The sequence below is a fragment of the Cyrtonyx montezumae genome, unplaced genomic scaffold (genome assembly GCF_038088225.1).
Source record: "Cyrtonyx montezumae isolate F1298 unplaced genomic scaffold, pur_monq_1.0 scaffold_13, whole genome shotgun sequence".
In the NCBI taxonomy this organism is placed as follows: Eukaryota; Metazoa; Chordata; class Aves; order Galliformes; family Odontophoridae; genus Cyrtonyx; species Cyrtonyx montezumae.
In genome coordinates, this window is record NW_027071859.1 from 9,213,284 (window position 1) to 9,235,219 (window position 21,936).

A 21,936-nucleotide genomic window follows, 5' to 3' on the forward strand; every position below is an offset into this window, starting at 1 on the left:
TATTGTTTGTGTTTTGGAAAAGTGTAATTTTAGATCTCTGTGATGAGGTACTTGTCATTTTGTTCAGAAGCACTTGATACAAAGCAGTTGGAAGACCAGCAGCAGCTATCAAACTATCGAACTACATAGTGCTCTTATTAAAGTTATGTTTCTGTATTTAATGGAGAAAAATCACAGAGTGGTTTGGGTTGGAAGGAACCTTTAAAGATCATGCAGTCTCAGTCGCATGTTGTGTGCAGGGTTTCCACTAGGTTAGGTTGCCCAAGGCCCCATCCACCTGGCTTAGAACACTTCCTGGTTTGGGGTCATCCGCAGCTTTCGTGGGCAGCCTTATTTAGTTTGATTAAAACATCCCTGAATCATTTAAATCATCAAGACTGACATTTGTGAGAAGTACGGTGATGATCATGAAGGTTTTAGTGTCTACACGACAGTGGTTTGATTTAAGCTAAAGGCTTCAGAGTGTTTGTGTACTAAGAAAAATTTGCAGTCCTTTTTAGGAGACACCAACTGTACCTTGCATGAGGAGTGTGGTCTAAAAACTCAGCCCTCTGAGTTCATTCCCTTCCAGAGCTACTCTCACGTTACCTAAACAGCAACAGAACGTACCTATTCTTTTTTAATCCCACTGTAAAATTATCAGGCAGGCAGAGATTAATAACAGTGATTAATAATGATGATTCTCCTTCCTATGGGGATGTGGATGATCCTGAAGCCTGTGCAGTTAGTGGTGGAAGCATTTGGGTAAGTTGTGAGAGCAGATGTCGGACTCTGAATGTCTTTGCCTTCTCTCTGTGGTTCCTCAGCAGTAATACCCAGATTGCTTTCAGGTTTGGGATGGGTGACTGCAGCAGCTGCAATGGATGAATTAAGTAAATATGATGCATGATAGCATAATGTAACTGCTTACAGCTTGGAAAGTGGCTCTAGGAATTTGTGACTAGGTTGTACAGAGGTGAGTTTTGGACTTGCGTGGCTTTACTAAACACATGCTCCACTTCCATTGTTTTATCTTGATGTTCTGTGCCCAAAGTAACAGAAGGATTTGTATTTTTCACACTGCTCCAGTCTCCAAGGCTATAGTTGTCATTGAACTTTGGATGGACAGCTGAATATGACCTCTGAAGTTCTACTTTGAGAAACAGTTACGTAGTGCCATGTGGTGGTCTGTCTCTCACGGCTGTTGAAAACATATCAAAAAACTCGAGGACGTGTTTATTAACTCTCCTTGTCCTGCAAGCTTTCCTGTTCATAATCTCTAAGAATTAAAAGTCTGATGGAGAGCAGTAAAACTCTTTACATAGTGTTCCATATGAAATTCAGACAAACTTCAGCTTGTGAAAGACGCTCGGGCTGTTTGCTTTGGATGCATTGCAACACAGAGGTATGGTGGCTTTATAGTTTCACAAGGCTTTTGGGGTTGTCTGTGCTTGAAAACTGCTCTGTAGAGCATCTGGGTCAGTGCTGGCTGTCCGCTCCGTCACCCTTTGCAAAGTGTTTGCCACAGCTGCGGTGTGGTACCGTAAAGTCCAACAGGTGCTGCTGCTAATGTGCACTGACTGGCTTGTTGCTCTGGCCAGAAATGTTTCAGACATGAATAATTCGTAGCCGCTTTCCTAAGGTTTCCTACCTATAAACACACTCTCCAAAAGCCGTCGATTCTTTCCTTCATGTAGCCTTCACTGGCAGTCCCACGCTGTGGTTTGTTCCCCATAGCTGGGATTAGTTTGGCAACGAGTGACTGTTCTCAACCGATGATGCCCTATCTCTGAGTTGAGAAAAAAAAAAAAGGACTTGATTTCCCTGATGCATTACAGAGTGTTCCAGGTACTGAAGGAAAACAATCAATGGCCTCCAAGACCTTATTTGCTCAGAGGATGTGGAAAAGAGTAACGTCATCCTGTGCTTTTCCTAGTACCCTGTTTTTCCTTCTGATGAAACACGGGAGGAGTCACAGAGCTCGCCCATTTTGTGTTGCAGAGGCTTTTCCAGCAAGGTAGGAAAAGATGACAAAAGGTCAAGCTAGCAGGCCAAACCAGGGCATGGAATGGTCTGAGAAGTGTTTCATACACTGTTAGTGTGTGAGGTGCATCATAGAGGGCAAGGAAGGTCACTGTGACAGAGAAATGGTGGCACACTGAGGGGAAAGGGCTAGGTTGTGAGGGGTAAGAAGTAATTTCCACATAGGGACAGCCAACCTTAAATAGCTGAAAATCAGTTAAAACTGAGGTCTGTGCTTTGTGCTGTCCCATTTAGTAGGTAACCTAGGTGAAAAATAAAGTAGGAATGAAGGGTGTGCTATTCAGATATGGATGCCTTCATGCCAACCCAGCTCAGCTACGCAGCAGTGCTGGCCCCTATTGGAAAGGCAGAGGCTCCGAAAGGCAAAAACATCATTCAGGTCTGCTACTGATAGAAGGACACGTCTTGTGTGTTAGTGGATTAGTGTAGATCTGAGGTAGAGGCTGGATCTGTAGCTCTCATGTGCTGGAAGGGCTGACTGACTAAAGTGGTTTCATGCCAAGAAGAGCAACCAAACTAGGAGGAGGCAAGATGTGGAATATCTGTCGGATCTCAGAATGCAGGAACTCAAAATGCTTGTGGACATGGAAGGCAGGTGCGTCTCATCTTCTCCTGTCCCCTCCCAGCCTGCCAGGGAGAGAATTCTCTCTCCGATTCCCAGTGCAAGAGGGAACAGTTTGGGTTATTCCACTTGCTGAGGAGGAGTTTTCCTGAGATGCATAGTGGGTGAACCTTAGAGGAACTGATACTCATCTGTGTGGAACCAGACAGCATCCCTTTTGGATGGGAAAAAGGAGAGCTCCTGTTCACTCATCAGTATTTAACCTTCAGCCCTAGTTTATAGATTTCAAATAGATATAGCTTTTTAGGTGAAGATAAAGTGATGAGTTTATTACTGTGAGCACCAAAAAAGGGGAATGTGTTGCCTTGGGAAACGTGCGGTAGGCTGGCTGGGCTCTGCAGTTCTAGCTCTGGACAGCAGAGCGCAGTGCGCGTACAGCAGAGAGGAACGCATCTGCCGGGCTGCTGCTGGAGGGAAGCATCCCCATCTGTGCGGGGATCAGTACGTGTGATCCAGACACAGGCTGCATGAGCTGTACAAACCCACCGGACACCGCACTTGTGAGTGCTGGTAACCTGAACTGGCTTAAGTGCCATTGCCCTATCTTTGCTGCCGTTGGACACGGAATCATGCTGCAGTCCCACCTTCAGTTAGCATAGGGACATCCTGAGAATGAGTATCAGGTGATTATTTACCTGTTCTGTCCTCGATCTCTGGAAAATAACCCTTCTAATTTTTTTTTATTCTCTTAAAAAATGTTTTCTGTGTGCAAAGAAGAAAGATAATGAGGTGTGTTGTTCATTTCACTGATGTTTGGGCATCTGTCCTCCCTCATTTTGTAAAGTTAGGGGAGACGAAAGCAGGGAACTAACAAGTTTCCGAGAAGCTCAGATCAGTGCAATATTATAATAAAAAAAAAGCAGTAGTATGACATTGTGGAAGAAGCCCTAAGTAGCAGATAGCCTGACTCTTTGGAGCCAGTGGTAGTACCCCGGATGGTTGCTGTTGCAAGCTAGCAAAGAGATGTCCTGCTCTTACTTTAGTTTGCATGTATTTTTATTTGACTTTTCAGATTTTCACTTTACATTCACATGGAGGAATTGGCAGTCACTTCAAGAAGCGTCCATAATCAGGATTGGAATAAATTTAGTTATCTGCAAATCCATATTTCAACAGCTGGAAGAATAATTTTCGTGATCTGCAAGTCCATATTTCAACAGCTGGAAGAAGCAAAAAGTGTTATTTTGAAGCTTTGGGTTATTTTCTGGTAAGTTTTCTTTTGTATTCACTTCAGAGAGACAACAGGTTTCACCATTTGCTAATCCTGCTGGCAGACCTCGGCGCTTTCCAGTGTTGTAGAGCTGTCCTGAGTCCCACGGTCTGAACTTTTCACTTCATGCAAGATAGTTTTGTAATCACTGACAGAGGTAGCTTCAGTGTCTGGATGCACATTTAGAGAGTAGCCAGCATGGCAGAGCATCTGGGTGCTGTTGGAGACACACAGCAAAGTGATGAGTGAAGTTGGAGCACTCAGTGAATAGCTCTGGTCCTCCAAAGACAGATGGAGCTATGGGGTGTGCCCTAACATTTTGGGGGGATTTGGATGCTATGGCAATGCTCTGTTATTATTTGTTTCTAAAATTTTGATTCCGTTTTCTTTCAATTGAAATCCTGATGACTGCTGAAGACTGTTCAGTTGAAAACCTGCTGAAATAGCATCTTCCCTGTTCCCAAACAGCCTGATTCCAGCATACCCTGCTCTACTGCTGGCATCTTCTCTACGGCCGTATCACCTCTGTTTCACTTGGAAGGTAGCTCTCCTTCCCTCTTTTATGGGTTCAAGCTTAGAGCAGATGACCACATACCTTGCCTGTTCTTGTCCCATATTCTTTTGAGAAGATGGCAGAGCCAAGCTGGAGACAGTATCTCAGAAACTGAGGTCTCATAAGACAGAGTATGTATCACTTGTGACACAAAACATGGTGGCCTCTCTAGATGAGTACACAGGGCCAAGTGTTCTTACCGAATTCAGTTTACATGCTTCATCTTAGGTTTGGTTCAACAATCCAGACTGGTCCAGCAACTACATAACCCTGGAGGTGGGCTGAATGGTGACCTGGGAAGGCTGGGAAGGACACAAGTTCAAGAACATTTAAATGCTGTACTTTCAGTGCTAACGTATTAAACTGTGGACTCAAGGAAATGTTGCAGACTCCACATTCAAGACATGGTCAGATGTCAAAATCAAGAGTCCTAAATCCCTTGAAATCATCAGGTCAGGAGTGCTTTGTAGTCCATCTTTTTCTCCTGAAAACTTACCTTTCCTCTCTGAGCTTGGGCTGCACTGTCCACTGCAGGGAATGCCAGGCAGTGTGTTGGCGGTGGAGCAGGCTGCCACTGAACAGTGCACGTACATCTGAGAAGAAAAAGAGCCGTTTGATCCTTTTCAGATCCCTCTTGCAGAGCACTGTTTTGTCTTTTGTACTCCTTTTGCAGAAGTTACAGCTGATTAGACTCAGGTTTGTCTGAACACTTGCAGATGACACCTTCTAGCTGAGCCTGCTTTGAATTTCAAATTTGGTGTCAAAGAAGCCCTCAGGCAGTTTGGTAACTGAGAGGCTGAGATGGAGAAGTGAAAGCCTCACGAGCTGCACTGAGACTGAGTATCAAAGCTAGACAGAAACTCAATCTTGCGCTAGATGCAGCTGCCCGTTTAGGAAGTAGCACATGCCAGAATTGCATCATGTTCATTTCTAGCAAGTTCACAAGTTGAACAGCTCACAAAAGGCCAAGACAAAAAAATAATGTGCTTAAGCTGCCTAGACAGTGGTACTGCCATGACTTGAGCTACAATTGACTCAACTGGGTGCCTGAGGAGCAGTGCACTCCCAGGTGTCTGTCCTCAGTTTTCTTTGCTCTTACAATGTTGAAGGGAAATAGATCCTCCAAAATGCAAGGCCAGAGGCACATGCCTCTGCTTCCCTGCCTACTGGGCTGGCTTCTGAGGAGGCATCTGACTGGCTGGGCAGATGAGACACAACAGAACTCAACTTCTTGCTGGATATTATGTGCAATGATATGATATGATATGCAAAAGTTGAGTTTTCTGTTCTAGACATTTTCAGTTGAAATACTATGAATATGTCCCTATTAAAACTCCATAACACTGTATAAAAATCATATTTACATACCAGACTTCTTTGTTTACTCCAGCCGATCCAATTTCATGTCACTGGAATTGCATTGCAGGGGGGATTTGAGAAGAGAACTAAATTAAACCTTCACACCAGTCAAGCTACTTGGGCTGGATGCTGGCTAGGTCTTAACTCTGTGAGGTGTTTAAATTGGCTGGGTTTTTAAATGATCTTAGAAAGTACTCTGGATTGGGTCCATGAATTGTGGATGAGCCTTTCACTTAATCTTACCTGTTCTAGTTGATGTGTCAGGGTTCTTATTGCCAGCCTTTTGAAATGAGAAGGGTGTCTCACTCTAGAGCTAGCAGCTACTGAGCAGAACTCTGCAACGTACTCACTGCCATTGATCTCACACCTATTCGAGAGAACAGATCAAAAGATCTAGAAGAAATCAGAGTTCCTCTGATGAACACATTGGTCATTTGGTAATTACTTGCCCATCCACGGTGATGTTCCACCTTGGGGTGCTGTTGAAGTCTAGAGACCCTGTCACCCAGCAGTTATCCAGGTATAACTCCGTGTCTGGGCTCTCATCTTTCAGCTCCACCTCAAGAAACACAGACTCCATGGGTCGCTTGAATATTGCCACGTTGGGCTCATAGAAATCCACGAAAGATTCACCTTGACAAAACATTGGAGATTTTGTTGTTAAAATTTTATTTAGATCAAAGCATGTTTGGAATTTTTCTGGTTTTCTTTGAAGGAGACTTACTTTTGGACATTCTTGAAACTACATTCAGGGCTTGTCTTACCCTTCTGTGTACTGAAGAAAAGGAAATGTTGGTGAGCTTCTTTAGCAGAAAGCATATTACACGTTAAAAAGCAACAGCAATTCCAAAATGTAGGAAGATAATTGTCTACCTCCAGAATTTGACCTTGGCACTATTGTACCGGTGCCAGAGGGACGTGATGCAGAGGGCTCCGTAATGAAGGCACCTAACATCACTGTCTCTTTTGCTCGATAGTAGCACAAGACTGTTAATCTGTAATAGGAAAAAGGGTAATTTGTGTGTTCACTTTCCACCACCGAAGTGTGTTGTCACTGAGCAGTTGCTGCTCCTACCTGTAGTCTGGATCTCTCGTGATTGTCGGCTGGCTCTGTCCTGGAAGAGTCTCTTTCTCATAAGAGATTTCATTTTCGTAAACAATGTGATCACCTTCAAACTGTGCATATAGGAAGCTCATTAAAAACCGAATCTGCTCAGGTTTTGAGGCATGGCAACAAAAGAGAAAATGCAGGAGAGACAGATGCTTGCAGCAGATGTATATGCTCTGGCCACACACTTACCCTTACTGAAGTGCCACAGGTGGTGACATGAAACTTGAAGAAGGCATGTCCTTTGTTATACTCTTTAGGCTTGCATGAGCTATCCCTTAGTTGGGTTCTACTCATATCAATGCCAGGAACTGTCTTCATTTCAGCAGATATAATTACAGTACCATCTGGGTAGCATACTGAGAAAATCAGAGCTGGTTGTAAACTCAAAGGAAGAATTACAGACCTCTTTGTTGATGGATCATTTTTATAACTTACATATAAATGCTGGAGAATTAAAATTGCAGCTAACAGAGAATGTCTGTAAGGTCTCCATGGTTCGCACTTTCCTTAGGGCAACATCAAACCTTGCTTTAATTTTCTGGAAGGACACTTCCTGAGAAGAGGGGATGGAAGAAATCTTCTGTTAAGGCATGTGATCAGCATGTCCAACATCCTGCTCTTTAGCTTGTGCCATCTGAATACCAAAAAGTCAAGAGAGTTATGTCAGTGTGACAACTCAAGCCTGGCGCAGCATGGAGGTAGGAGTTTTCTGTTATGAATTAATTTGTCACTGTCAAAGAGAGAGAAATTTTGGCTGTTATTGTAGAATACCCTGGATATTTACTACCACATCAATTTTAACATTTCTACAAAACGTCCCTTTAAAAGGAACATCAAAGCTATGTTGAAATACAGTTTCTGGCTTGGTGCAGATGGGACACTTTGCCTTGTCTTACTAAAAACACTGAGTAGTCTGTTTTGAGCGCTTGGTGCATATCTTTTAGCGAGAACCCAACACTGCAGATCACGTAACACATGGCATTACCAGGAGAATCTGTGTTGATAACTCTTGTCCTCCTTGCACTGCCTTAGAGGTGTAATACCGCGGTGCTGCAGACTGTGGCAGTGCGACTGTACCCCTGTGAGCAGTCAGCCCTGTGTGCTGCCAAGCCTGTAACTCAGTTCAGGTACCTCATAGATGACTCCCACAGCAAACAGAGGTATTTGCAGGATCAGATGGGTAGCGTTGGTAGCCGCGAGATAACCATTCGTGTGTGCCGTGTGCCGGTTCAGAAGCTTGGTACCAAGATACAGGTTCCAGTACTGGTGCAGGCCAAAACCAGGAATGGCAAGATAGAGGTTTTCTTCGTCGCAGTAACCAACTGCTTCTGGTATTTCTGTGGGAGGAGGTGGGATAAAGAGTTAGCAGTGAATGAGGATTTACCTCAGGCACAGATCTCTGTCTCCCAGTTTTGTGCTGGCACTGCAGCAGTGCACGCGTGTACTGGCATCACCTATGGGCTGCTGGCTGTGCTGTGGATGTACAGCTCACAGTCAGCAGGATCAGGAATCCTCGTACTTCAGCCCTGGCCTGCCAGCTGGCTGCCAGGATTGCTCCCTGTTTTGGTAACACAAGATGGACTATGTATGTAAGATTTTTTTTTGGTCGGCCTTCTTTGGGTTGAGCTTAGAGCTACTTTGAAGATAGGACAGGGAAGAGACACTTGCCTTTGGGGCATCCAAAATCCAAGAAGTTTGAAAAAATACGACCTCCTGGCTGTTACAATAAGCTGCTAAGTACAGCTCTTAGCAGATGATTTTCTCTTTATCGAAATGCTGTCTTTAGAGTTCACAGCAATTTTTTTGAGTCATTTGAGTTTTGTCCTGGACACAGAGACAGAATTGCATGTGAGGACAAACTAAAACTTGCAGCAGTCTGAAAGTTTTGCCAGTAGATGTATGTTCAAGCTATGAGGCATCTTGTTCGCTGAGTTTGCTAGCCAACTGCTTTTACACACTGGTTTTTATAGCTCTCAGTGTCTCGAGGGCAGATTGTCTTGCCAGTATGCAGAAGAGCTGCCATCAGAAAAGCAGCAAGTTGGCCTCGTTACCAATAATGAGCTATTGAAGGGTGGGGTTTTCCCAAAAGCTCTCATCCTCAGCCTAACTCCACTCAGAGTTCAATGAAAATCTGATCTGTGCTGTTGATGCAAACCACTTAATATTGTGGCAAAACTTACCAAGATCAGCAATCACACATTCCACCTCTGCAGAATGATAATACAGTATCATCTCTGGACCCACGCTTATAGTGTAGTTAACAAGAAGGGTATATTTTGTTTCATTTCTATTCACGTACTGAAAGAGAGAGAAGTATAAGGCTGCAGTAGCAATGGCTTCCAGCACAGACAGGGATGTATATCCTGAGCAGTACTAAGTAATCATTTTAGCACTCTCCTCTCCCTAACAAACAGCTTCTCTCCAAAAGCGTCGCTTCAGTTGGCCTAAAGCTATTCAGAAATCTGGACTGGATTCAACAGTTCTGTTGGCCAAACATAAATATGGAGAATGTAGTGCTGCTCAGAAAATGGAGGCAGAAGCCCACTAGTGAAAAAGAGCCCACAGAGGGAGGTCTGGATCCAAATCCTTATCTTTACTGTGGTCTGAACCCAGGAGAAAGCTTAATTGGTAAGATAGAAGATACGAGGAGATGCTGTGAGAAATTTCTCAATATTCTCATTTATGTCAGAAAAAATGCCCCCGAAACTAAACCTGTTCAACCTGAAAGGAGTATTAAGCTTTGCTGAAATGTTTTGGCTCACTTTGCACTTTAATGCAATTTAACTGTGGTTTGACTGCAGTCTGAAATTATTTGCACTAGTCCAGATCCCGTGTGTTCCTTGTAAGAGAAAATAGCACTGCAGCCCTGCATGAACTGGTCAGAAAGGTGGTAGAGGCACAGCTTAATGTCCTCCCACTAAAATGAGAGGCTGAATTCCCTCTACAAGTTTATACTTCTTACAAATATTTAGATTACAAATGGTCTGAAGCTGAACAAAATTACATTTAGAATAACCTGAGTCAGCCTGTACCTATCCATGTGGTGTTTGCCCGGTGCCAGCAGGCAAATGGCTCTGCATAAACAGCAGGTTCAGGAGTTACTGGATGTTGGTAACGGCTGGTTTGCAGGACTGCAGTAATTGATTTATTTTTCCAAGGCACTCCTGTTTCAAGGGACAGCGTTTAACAGAGATTTGACAAACCTCTTCCTGCTCAGCACTGTGCTTGGAAATTAGCTGTGCTGACAGACACTAAAGGAAGTCATATTTCATACTATCTAGCCACACTTGATGCCGCGTTTCTCCCAGAAGTCTAGGGAGAGCAACGTGCAACATGCAGACCTCTAATCTTAATTCAGATGAGTTCGGGATCATTGACCTTTATGATAAAGGAACGGTTGTTGATTAATAAGAGCCAGGGATTTGTTCTGCAAAAAGACTGCCCTAATCTCCTCCATTCAGCAGAGATCTACTGTATCTTACCTCCTTTAGTATGTAGGGATCATCAAAAGAGACTTCCAAGATAAATTCTTTCGTTCCATTAGAAAAAGGAGTTTCATAAATCTTATACCCACGGTGCTGTGCTTCTCTGAGGGTAAATGGCACATTTCCTATTGTTATTGCCACCAGAGAGACATCAGGAAGAAAGTGTCCAAATGCAACATTAAATATCTTTTCCTCTGGCAGAGTATCTGTAGGGAGAGAACATCAAATTACTGCTGATGTGGACCAAGTAACTAAGACAGTTGGGGTGGCCTCCCATTCATGTTCCAGGAAACTTAGCCAACAGCCATCTCTTTAATGGCTCTGATTAATGACTGTTTGTATTCTAGTCAGATCTGCAGTACTCTGAGTACATGAGAATTGCTTCAAGCTGCGGGAGATTAACAACAAATATATATATATGTACAACCTCATAGAAAGCAGGTTAGGTAACTTTCTAGAGGTGCACTATGACATGCAATGACTTTCTGGCTGTGGAATCTAGAATCTAGTTCAGCTGCATAAAATAGGGGAGAACTATGATAATGTGTATGAAGGGATTCTATTTAAATTTATTTTCTTTTAAGTATCAGTTATCCACATAGCTCTGAAAGATGTCTAGTGCCTTAGTGCATTGCAAAATATCATTTAAAAAAAACACAAGTGTATCTACACCATTGTTTTGCACGATGATTTCAGTATTTTTCAGATAACAAATGCAAGGTTGCTTGGGTAGAAAATGCCGTTCGTGGACACTGGCCTCAGACAGTTCTTCCTGTCAGAGTGATAACTGCATAATGCAACATCTTTGTTCTAGATCTTTACTCTTGGAAACATCTTTATTCTTGGAAAAATAATATCTAGTGATTATAGTGACAGAAATGTTCTTATCAGCAACTTGAAATTGTCGTTTCATCTCATAAAGACAGGAGATACGTGGTACACTTATTCATGCTAAAGGTTCGTTTTGTTTTTTAATACCTTGAATCTTTGGCTAGCAAATTGGAAGTGGGAGTTGAGAACATTGTGGTTAATGTGAATGTGTGGCAAAGTTCAAAAGGAGCAACATACATTGCAGCAGAAGGATGAGACTGGGAAAGTCAATAAGAAGAATGACTTACTGTTGATAACAGTTGGTATCTGTGGCATGAAAGGTGTAGTGATGGATTTGACGACGGTATACTTAGTGGTTTGCCAGTCTGCATCTGTCCACGTGTGCTCCAAGAACAAGTCAATACTGTAAATGATTCCATATACACCACCAGATACAGAACTCTAGGAGGCAAAATTTGTGATTAGGCCTTAGTACTCAAAGGCTGAATAAAGGAATGACTGAACAAGGTTAAAATTCCTACACTAGAAAGAGAAAACAGTATTCTAGGGAAGTTTGGGATGGATTTTGGTATGTTGGGATCTTGTTTGTTTCTTTGCCTGGCCCATTTGTCAGGTCTATGTTTGGCTCACCCCCTGCTGAGATTCTTAGTAAGGAGGTATTGGGGTTTGGACATCCTCAGTAAATTTAGTATATAAGTTTAGTAATCACACATATTTCTTTTGGGCAATGAGTTGTGTCTCTCATTCTATCCCATTTCACTTGAAAGTCCATCAGCCCTTCCAGCAGTTCTTCAAAATAGGTGTGCCTGGTGCTACTGTGCCCATGGTGATCTAAGTACCCACTGATAGACCAAAAAGTTAACTTCTGATGAGGATAAGCCAAAGTCACACCACTGTCATCTTCATAACTAGTAAAGAGTCTTGTGAGAATACTGCCAGCTCCATTTTATTTTTAATGTTTCTTTGGTCTCTGCCTCTGTGTCTGTAAACTATAGATTGACATAGATTATATTGTGTCCAGAACAAGTGGCTGGGCCCAAACTATGTTCTGGCAGTAAACAGTGTTCCATGTTAACTCATGTTAACTCATGCTGGCTGCATGGAAGCTGTCTGGGAAACTGCTAATTGACCTGGCCAGAAGTATACCAGGACCAGATCTTAATGTAATAATGTAGATGATTGAACTGCAGAGCCCAGGAACCCCTTCTAATTTATTAGCATAGAGCTTATCAGGAAATTATCTTGCATCTGCCATGCTTTCTAATCAGAGATACTTCTGAGAAAGTGCTTTTGAGACACAGAGAGGGAGTATCTAGGTCTTCTGGTATTTTTTGTATCTGAGAATTTTAAGTAGCCATCACTTGCTGGAACATGGCTTGGAAATGTTTTCCATGGTGCATCATCCATCTAAAACGTGTTTGTCTGTGACAGGTTCATACTAACCTTCAGTTTTCCTCCTTCTGCTCCAATAGGGATAGTTATTCCAATGTGTGTCTTGTTGTGCTCCAGTAAGTAGTTGTTCTTGTCTGGGTTTACTATATGTTGGCCATCGACACCCATTAAAATGGTTTTAGACAAAAAGGTGGATTCTTGAAGCACTAACGTGGGGATAACACTTGGCACAGTCCATGTTAGAGCAGTATCAGTGAAACTGGTACCATCTGTTGAGTCGTGCAATTGGAGTTACTAGTGAGCCTTCCCTCTGCAGCGGTTGCTTTTCCTGACTCCTTTCCACCAGAGCACCTCTACATCTTTCACTAATGAAACGCCTGGTAAGATATTACCAACTGATGGCTATTCTGTCTTTGGAACCCTGGCACTCATAGCAGACTTCAATTACTAGTTTCAAATGAGCAATTTATTAATTACTGACAATCATGCTCCTCCTTTTCTGTTGCCTTTTTGGTCCCAGAGTTTTGCTTTACTGGCAAAGGAATGGGACACAGAGCCACTTGCTTGGATTTTTTTTCCTAAAAATATTGGCTTCAAGGTTGTGACAATTTAAGATATCCTTCTTCCTCACTGATGGATCAAATTAATTGTTCAGATTGATCTGGGAGACAGAAGGTGCAGCTCCCCCTGTTCTGCAAACAGCCAGACTAGTTTTACATCTCTACAGAAAAGGACTAGGTGAGTCCCAAGGACAGAGCTCATCCATAGATGGAGTTACGTGACAGTGAAGAGCCAAAGGCGCTGAAGTTAAAACAGGGAATGCTCCCTGGCCCTTCTGCAGCAATTTTATTTGTCTCCAGCTCGAACTTGGGAGTCTGAGAAACTAGACTAAGGGCCCAAACTGCACCAGGAACACAAGTAATGTGTCACAGCAGGGAACAAACATGTTTGTCCGGGAATGAGGCCATGGACTCTTAGCTCATGCTGCTCAGAGGGCAGCTTGTAAGCCTCTTCTCTTACAGAGTAGGTCACAGGGAGATGGAGGGACTGTTTCTTACTAGCTCCTTAGGTAGTATTTTTTTGTAAGCAAGGAAGAAAACTTTACCAAGAGGACAGGAGACTGTCATGTCAATCAGCAAAAGCAACCACCGCTGCCTGTACATGGAAGTGGAAGTGATCATGTTCATATCTACACCACTGACCTGTTGGGATGCAGGAAAAAAGATGATAAGCACACAGTGGAAGGGCACAGTTTTGTTTCCAAGTGAGAGCAGCAACTCACCACGCTGATTTCAGACTCATTGCTGTGGTAAGGAGCACGGAGGTACACTCGGGACAGCGTGTTATTGAAGCTGTAGCCCAGTTTTGCTGCATCGCTTACCAGTATTCTCTTTCTCCCTGATGGAGAAACAAACATCAGTTGCCATACCTGGTATGCAACATTCTGAGTCTGCAAGAGAGAGATGAACATCAGATCAGAGTCTACCAGAATCTTATAAAAAGCACTCATGTTGTACCACCTGTTTTATTACTAGGACACAACTAGTCCACCCTGTAGCTTCTTTGTATTTTGCACGTCCTATTGGATTTCTCCTCTCTGAATGTTTCCAGGCTATCCTTGAGACCAAGCAAGATCTTAGCAGCTACATCTTTTGGCAAGGTATCTGACAGATTCACTACCCTGTGAAGAATCTTTGTGTGAAGAACTGCCTACCTTTGCCTGTTCTGTACTCAGTTTTCAGCTACATAAGAAGCATATGTCTCTACTCTCCCTCATAAATGTCTTTCTATAATCTAGAGCTCAAAGAAAATGCGAGAGCGTTTTTGAGTACTTGATGACGTCTTTGTTGTATCTCTTTTATTGACAGAGATGGGAGCTGTGCCCCTGAGCATTACTCACAAGGTTTACAAGAAGTAGGCTAGAAGCTGTTAGAGAAGACTCCTCCATACCTCTGGCAGTGCTGACATCCATGCTACAGTGTAGTCATTTGAAACTGCAGGGACATCAGTCTTCACTGACACCTGGGAACACAGAGGCAATTATTTGCAAACAAACAGAACTTCAACATTATTTCCAGTAAGGGAGGCAGAGCTTTCAGATTTCTTTTCCAGTGTCTGTATGGATTTAGCAAGTTGCATTCACTGCAGGTGATTAAAGCGTGTCCTTAAGGGTTCTTCACTCTTTTAAGTTCCGTGACCTTAAACTGGAAGTCAAAACCATTGCATTTTTGTGGTGCACATACAGAAGGAATGCCTTTGTGTATAACCAGGTAAATCAAAGGTCCTGTTTGATAACTAGCAAGCTGTAGATTAAATCACACTTTGGAGACTTCCAGAGGTATCTGGTTCTCTCCTCTGAAGGTACAGGGAAACAGTCAGCTTGCTTTAACAGAACTGGTTCTCCCTTCCCATGCAGGCTGGGCACCCAGAAATGCTGGCAGCTGGTTGAACAGCCAAATCTAGAGGTAGGCAGGACCTAGCTCACAGGGGGTATCCTCTGAGTTACGTGATACGGTTTTATTATTTCAAATAGAAGGATAACATTCTAGTGCTGCAGCACTCTATAACATGAAATTACTGACATGAAGAGGTCAGGCTGCCTCACTGCTGATTTTCTTGCAGGGTCAGACTTCAGCATCTGTACGCTTAACAGCATGCAAAATACCTGTGACAGGTAAGTGTATTATTGATAAGCATCCACAGTTGCACCCTATGCTGAATAGCAGTGTGCGTGGCCAGTGCATGCCATAAAACCAGCATCTGATGGGAGTTTGTGGAAGTTGCTTGGCAGAGAGCTTGGATGTGACTTAGCCTGTAGTGGAGAACTTTTACCTCCATGTAGTTTTCTTCACACACAATTTCTCTTGAGGCCCAGGAGGAGTAGGAGCAGTACATGGGGTAGGTGTAGGTCACAGCTGCCCTCATGCTTGCAAATGAGGAAACCTTAATGTTCACAGTCAGTGAGAACAGCTCATCTGCCTGGGAAGAAAAATGGAGGTTGAGCAGATTGTGTGTAAAGACATGCTTGTACGCTGCCAGGAGCAGCTAGCTGTGCAGGACCATCCAGCCCAGTGTCCTGTTTCCAGCAGGACTGGAGAAGACCTGAGTGCTTGGAGGAGCACTGAGCGTGTGTTTACAAGGATGTGTACAAAACTATTGTGAAAGTTCCTCCAAAATGTGTCCCTGTCTTAAGTGGTTTATATGGAGGGGCTTTCTGATCCAGAGAACTTGTCTCAGTAATAACTGCCTGTGTCTCAGGTCAAATCTACTGTATCCCTGCCCCAGTATTAAAGGACAACTAATCAGGGGAAGATAGCATTCACTGGAATTTCAGGGGAAGATGCCTTCATTGACTGTGTCATGACAGCCTGTTTGCCTCCTCATGGAGGCAAAGTTCCAGAGGTTTTAGTTTGACTTAAGTAGCTCATATGTGTCTTAGAAATGCTGCTTCGTGTCGCTCTTGATGAGCTCCATTACATCTTGATTAGCTTCTTGATCCTTCAGTCCTGTAGGATCTGAACGTGAAGCCATGGGCTATGCTTCGCTCTGACATGGAAATATATTTATCTACAGAAAAGCAAACAAAGACAAAACCCTTCCCAAAAAAATTTCCAGTCTGAAAACTTGGTCATTGCACAGCACAGTGTACACCCCTCATTCATGTTAACATAAGATTTCCCCATGCAGTTTTACCTATTTTTTTTTTCTATGGGTCTTCCAAGGCAAGCCAGAAAATATGTAGGCAAGATAAGATTTTTCTCTGGTATGTTCTGTTTCTAGGTTCGTTTATTTTTGACTAGCATGTAGAATTTAGAAATCCAGGCTAAACTTTATACATATTTTAGGAAGGAGTGAATCACCTTCCGGAGGTGCCTGTTTCTCTCCATTGACTATTGTGGAAGCATAAACAACTAGTTTAGACCAGACGTTATCTTTCAGATGGCTAAAGTTGAACGAGGCAAATTTGAGTCTAATAGATGCATGTGATCTATGTCCCTAGGCATGTGTTAACAGGCACATTACCACACAAATTAAGCCAGGAAATGATCTGCCAGAATCACACTGCAAATGTTGCTTTTTCAAGCAGATGCCTACTTCTTTCCAGAGAGGCTTTCAAGAAAGTCTCTGGCAAATGAGCAGTAACAAGGATATGCTTGGGGGCTGGCAGCTCGTCAGCAGCATTAGGCTAAGTGTCTTTTCACGGGGAGAGGAAATCCCACATCAGTCACACTGAACGAACATCATACTGAAGAGCGGTTGCCTATTCATTTCTACACACCATCAACACTAGTTCAAGTTCAGTATTTCTTGGGATCTCCAAACGTGCTGTTGGAATGCCATATAGTATCCCAATCTTGCTTTGTTGGAGAAGATGTACCGTCTGAAGTGGTTTTAGGCCCATCTGTAGGTCTTACCTCGTTGGCCACGTGACAGCCAAGCACTGATGCACGGAAGATGGGGTTGCCCCACACATCTTCTGACAGAACATAGCCACAGCGAGATGCTAGTTTGTCATCCAGCGGGACAGGGCCAGCATAGGGATCTACAGAAAAAGGCATTGGGAAATGTCCTGTGGGATGGAAAGCTAAAGGCAGCGGGCTGAACAGAACTGAGGCCTCCTCATGTTGCTCTTCACAGAAAAGAGGTCCAGCTGGGTTGGGTGTGCTCCAACATGTGTTTTTAAGGAGCTGGCAAAGCTCTGATGGTGTTTGTTAGAGTGCATGTGATAGTCTGGCATGTCTCAAGCTCACCCACATCACATACACTTCAGTGCCCATTGCACTGTGTCCAGAAGCTTGTGCCACAGCCCTCTTGAAGCACTATTACAGAGTTCCTCTTGAGATATCACATATGTTTCTCCTTCCCTGATTTTACTCTCAAAAAAAGAGTTCTGGGCCATCTGTCTCTAAAAATCCTCAAGATGCATTTTGGACAGGCAGTTCTACAAGTGGGTCAGGTTTGCTCATCTTGGCAGGGTGCTGTGTGCTGTTAAGCCTATGGGAGAGCCAAGTTACAGGCACACTGGGAGCTGGCTGTGCTCAGCTCTTGGTGCTGGTAGAATTAACAACATTGTATTCTGTTAATTATCTGCTCTTCTGATTAAGGAGCTATTTTGGTCTTGGGTTAGATGCAAGAATCTGTACAAATAGATAGGGTTTAATTAGCTGCCATTGTAATTTCAAGATTTATCTGTCATCTTTATATGTCGAACAGTACTAATAACTGCTGTTTCAGTAGATGTATTCTTGCAGCCAGGATAGACTAAGCAGATAAGTGAGAGGAATTTTGGAAGAAGAGAAAATAGCTTTCATGAGACCAACTGATAGAGCTGGAAGAAACAAACAACCTTTTTGTGCCTGAAGGCTTGTCTGTTTTTTCCAGCAATATCAGTTGCTCTCATAAAAGCTATCACTTCTCTCCACACCCTTGCTGTACTTGACTTTTTCAGTTCTGCCTCCAAATCAATCAAAAAAAGCTTAAAACCCAGGAAAAAGTGGACTGATCTCAACAGAAAGAAATCTGTTTTGGGGTCAAATCACATACTTTGCTCAATTCAATGCTAACATTTTCTGGTTTTCATCTTGGTTAAGTAGGTTTTTGTTTTCCTCAGCGAAATGGAGACCATTTGTTCATTCTGATATAGGGCAGTTTGCTAATATTGTGATATTGAATTAAAAAATAATAATTCCTTTATTTGCTGAAGTACTTGCTCAGCTCTCAGTGAGAGTGTTTTCTGGGTATTACCCAGTACTGCCATTGTCATTTATGTTGTCTAGGATGTATCCAAGTTGCAACTTCATCTTAGTTTTCCTTGTCGGATGTGAAAAGTCTCAGCAGAGAAAAACATGACAACCGAATTTCCTCATCAGACCATCCTTCCACCTTTCCTCTGGGAAGTTAGGTGTAAGGGGCAAGGGGCTGTGGCTGTAGATACAAGCTTTGCTCACCAGTAGGGTTGCTGGCCAGACTGAAGTGTGAGAGACTGGGTGTAGGTAGGTTCTTTGGGGTAGGTGAACAGATAATTGCAACGTAGGTGGCAGCAGCATCCAGATCACATGCACCGTGATCATGTAGGTGATTCCCCACCCATCACGTCAGGGCAGCCCCTTGTGACTCACCGTTGACTTCCAGCTGGAAGAACTTCCCCTGGAGCAAGTGTTTATTCAGTTTCATCCAAAATATCCTGGAGTGGCAACTGCTCTGTACCAAACCTGGAGAGGGCACATGGAGAAGGGCAAGAGGTGTGACTTACAACAAGTAAAATAGCCATCTTTGCTTTTCCCACTGTCCTTTGACCAACCTCGGGGAGCCATCTGCCTCTCTTGTCCCACATAGAACAGCAAGAAAAGCATCCAGATCCTGCGGTATAAACATATGTACAAACAACAGGGTGAGCAATGAAGAAAAACAAGGTCAAGATGGAAAACGAAAGAAGCAGCAAGCAGAGCCTCAGTACCTGCATAGCGAGTAGCCCACAGCTTCCATCGGTCCGCAGAGATGTGTGCATGGGCAGCAAAGTCCTCCCAACTGTAAAGGAAACTAACCCAGCTGTGGAGCTCAGTCAGACTCAGGGGAAAGGTAAATCCAACCCTTTACAATGGAGATTGCGCCGTCTCCTCCAGACCCTGAATGCTGCAGAGCCCTCAGATGTTATCTGAACTGTTGGCAGCGGGAGGCAGCGTCCCTGTCGCTATGCCCCTGGGAGGGCAGAGCACCCTTCTGCCAGGTGTTCCCAAGGCCAGGGGCTGCTGCTGAGCTCGGGTTCAGTGAGTGCAGCAGGGGGTGCTCACAGCTTTCCCTCAGCCCCCGGGTAGCTACCTTGTTCCCCGTAAGCCAGTGGGGTAGCTTTGGCTTCAGGTCTCAAGTGCACGTGAAAAATATCCCCGGAGATATTTTAATTGCGTCTATACAGGAAATACATTTTTGTTTCTGTGAAATGTCCCGATGACCCAGCCATGCCAGAGATAACAGCAGTTCTTTGGCAGCCACACGCTTCGCTTTTGTGGATCCAGTTAGCTCGCCCTTTGATTTGTTTGATTATCGGAGAGTGTTTTGTTGCAAGCATCTTGTGCTCTGCTATCACCGGATCAGTCAGACCATGTACAGGTCTGTAAACGGCCAAACTTATTGCCTGGGAAGAGGAAGTCCGTGCTCCCGGTGGGAGCTGCGGTGGATGGGAGCGTGCCAGGGGAGCGGGAAGGCTGAGCCAGAAATACAGCTTGTGTGGCATGGATGTGGTGAGGGGGGGTGAGGAGTAGAGGACATTCAGAGTTCAGTGACCTTTTTGTCCCCATTTTGGTGTTACCCAACCAATCTTAATTTACTCTTGTCAGTGTGTGAGCAGAGCTATGCTAAAGAAATGAGATCGTTTATATGGCGTGCTTCACCTTGTTTTGGGGTCAACAAAAACGAGCAAGGGTGTCCACTTTCAGGCCAGTGTCATTTCCCCTTTAGTCCCCCTAGCTCAGAGGACCTCAGCAGTAGTGGCAGAACACGTACAGCCTCTCTGCGAGACAGGCACACTCACTTCATACAGCGGGGAGTAGTATAGGAGTGCTGTGGGACAGAGCCCTGGGGCTTCGGCAGTGCCATAATTAATGCCCATTGGCTGCAAGACCCTTTCCCATTCAGCAGGACCTGAAGTCTGATTTCTGCAGTGAACTTCTCGTGAGCTCGCATCGCACGTGCCGTACAATCCCGGACGGCGGTAACACCGTGTCCTCGGACTCGGGGTGACTCTTCATTGAATCCAGCTGTGGCTGAATTCAGCTGGAAGTGGCAGTACTCAGATACCACAGTGATGAGTGTGGTGTAACAATGAGATTTTGATTTTTGAGTGAAAACTTCAGTATATTTGGATAGCAAACCGTTCCAATTCTGATAAGCCACTTCCAAGAGCCATGTAGCATCTCCCCGAGATACTGGGAGTCAAGGTCTGAGGGAGCCATGTTTGAAGGAGCATGCTTGCAATTTATTAATGAACAGCCAGCCATCAGGGTAGGTACACAGCTGCAATTAGCTGCTTTCTTTGCACAAGCGACAGGGAGATGAATTTCTGCATCTTTGGACAACTCAGAGCACCATGATTATTTTGCTTCTGGCAATCCTTGTGGTTCTAAATGTGGCAGGCACGACTTTGGATGTGACATAGTAATTGTGGTCAGCATGCGATAGCCAGCTGTTGGCCTCGTTGTCAACCAAGCAAAGCAAAGCAAGTCCAGGTCAAATGGTTTTGGCTTCCAAAGATCACTTAACTGCTGCGGAAAGCATTGTTAGCATTGGGAGGCTGCTTGTGGTCCCTGAAGTCTCTCTGGTACTCATTATAAAGGTAGGGAGGATAAGCTTGTGTGTTCCAGGTTATTATATTTTGTCTACTCGGTTTTCCTTGCCGTTCTGGCTGACTAAGAGCACCCATCCTCATGTTCTTTTAGGATAATAAACAGCTGCTGTGTTTCGACGCTGGGATGATGGCGTTCTGTGGTGGATAAGATGATTCATGTCTTGGGTTCTTTCGAGTGAAAGGTACTGTTTGAATGTAATGTTTTGGTTTCTCTCTCGTTTTTTTTTTTTTTCCTCTTCCTGTATGGGTCTGGAACTTGGTTTTACATTATATAATGTGATTGAAAGTTTAAAAATGGCCACTTGGAGCAGCATACATATAGCACCTCTCCCAGCAAAGCTCGCTTTTGGTGGTGGAAAAAGGCTCTGACCATTTGAGTCACAGGATTTTTCTGTTGTTCTGTGGCACTGGAATCCCTGGAGGTTTTCCAATTTTTTCTACCACAAGTCTTAAAATTATAATTTTATTCTCAACTGTTGGGAGTGGAAGAAATATCTTTTTCTCCCCCACTAGATCCCATATGATGCTTTTAGGTAAGCTCAATAGTTTGATACTTGAGTGTGGAAGAGAATTAAATGGCACTCATTGTTGGACAAAAAGAAACTGTTGAACAATAAATGAGGAAAGAAAGGGGTGAGGTCTGGTTGTCACAGAACTGTTGGAAGGGACCTCTGGAGATCGAGTCCAGCCCCCTGGTAGACCAGGTTCCCTAAATCCTCTGCTTATTGTGACCTGTGGTTTTAATGTACCAAAATCAGAGTCTTTTCTACATTGTGATGGGAGAACTGAATATAAAAAAATGTTTCTCTTGTCCTCTTGTAGCTGCAAGACTGGTAAAGGTGAAATAAAAATAGAAATATTGCTACTTCAGTGTTTCTAAACCTGGAAATAGCTGCCCTCTTTGTAACCCAAGACATGATAACCAAATAGAGAGAGACATGGGGAAAATCTTTTGGAGATCTTTTTTTGATGGGAAGATTTATACCCTGTGGTAAACTAAGAATTAGGTT

At 43.7% G+C, this 21,936-nt stretch overlaps 2 protein-coding genes across 2 annotated transcripts; both read right to left on the bottom strand.

Annotated features, from left to right (window-relative positions):
- Positions 1–3,633: 3,633 nt before the first annotated feature.
- On the bottom strand, positions 3,634–8,137 carry LOC136045301 (zona pellucida sperm-binding protein 2-like). Its single transcript, XM_065731134.1, has 11 exons — positions 8,009–8,137; positions 7,313–7,430; positions 7,067–7,233; positions 6,842–6,942; positions 6,640–6,761; positions 6,491–6,541; positions 6,237–6,399; positions 6,010–6,133; positions 4,904–5,000; positions 4,608–4,700; positions 3,634–4,071 (listed from the first exon to the last, which is right to left on the bottom strand). Exons 2-10 carry the CDS (start codon positions 7,368–7,370, stop codon positions 4,627–4,629), a joined length of 957 nt encoding a protein of 318 aa, XP_065587206.1. The 5' UTR covers positions 7,371–7,430; positions 8,009–8,137; the 3' UTR covers positions 3,634–4,071; positions 4,608–4,626.
- A 2,094-nt stretch (positions 8,138–10,231) lies between these two features.
- Positions 10,232–19,104, bottom strand: LOC136045256 (uncharacterized). The gene is made up of 12 exons (XM_065731085.1): positions 19,043–19,104; positions 18,887–18,945; positions 18,705–18,797; positions 17,001–17,128; positions 15,418–15,564; positions 14,536–14,607; positions 13,868–14,035; positions 13,691–13,787; positions 12,637–12,854; positions 11,481–11,634; positions 10,360–10,568; positions 10,232–10,255 (listed from the first exon to the last, which is right to left on the bottom strand). Exons 1-12 carry the CDS (start codon positions 19,069–19,071, stop codon positions 10,232–10,234), a joined length of 1,398 nt encoding a protein of 465 aa, XP_065587157.1. The 5' UTR covers positions 19,072–19,104.
- Positions 19,105–21,936: the final 2,832 nt, after the last annotated feature.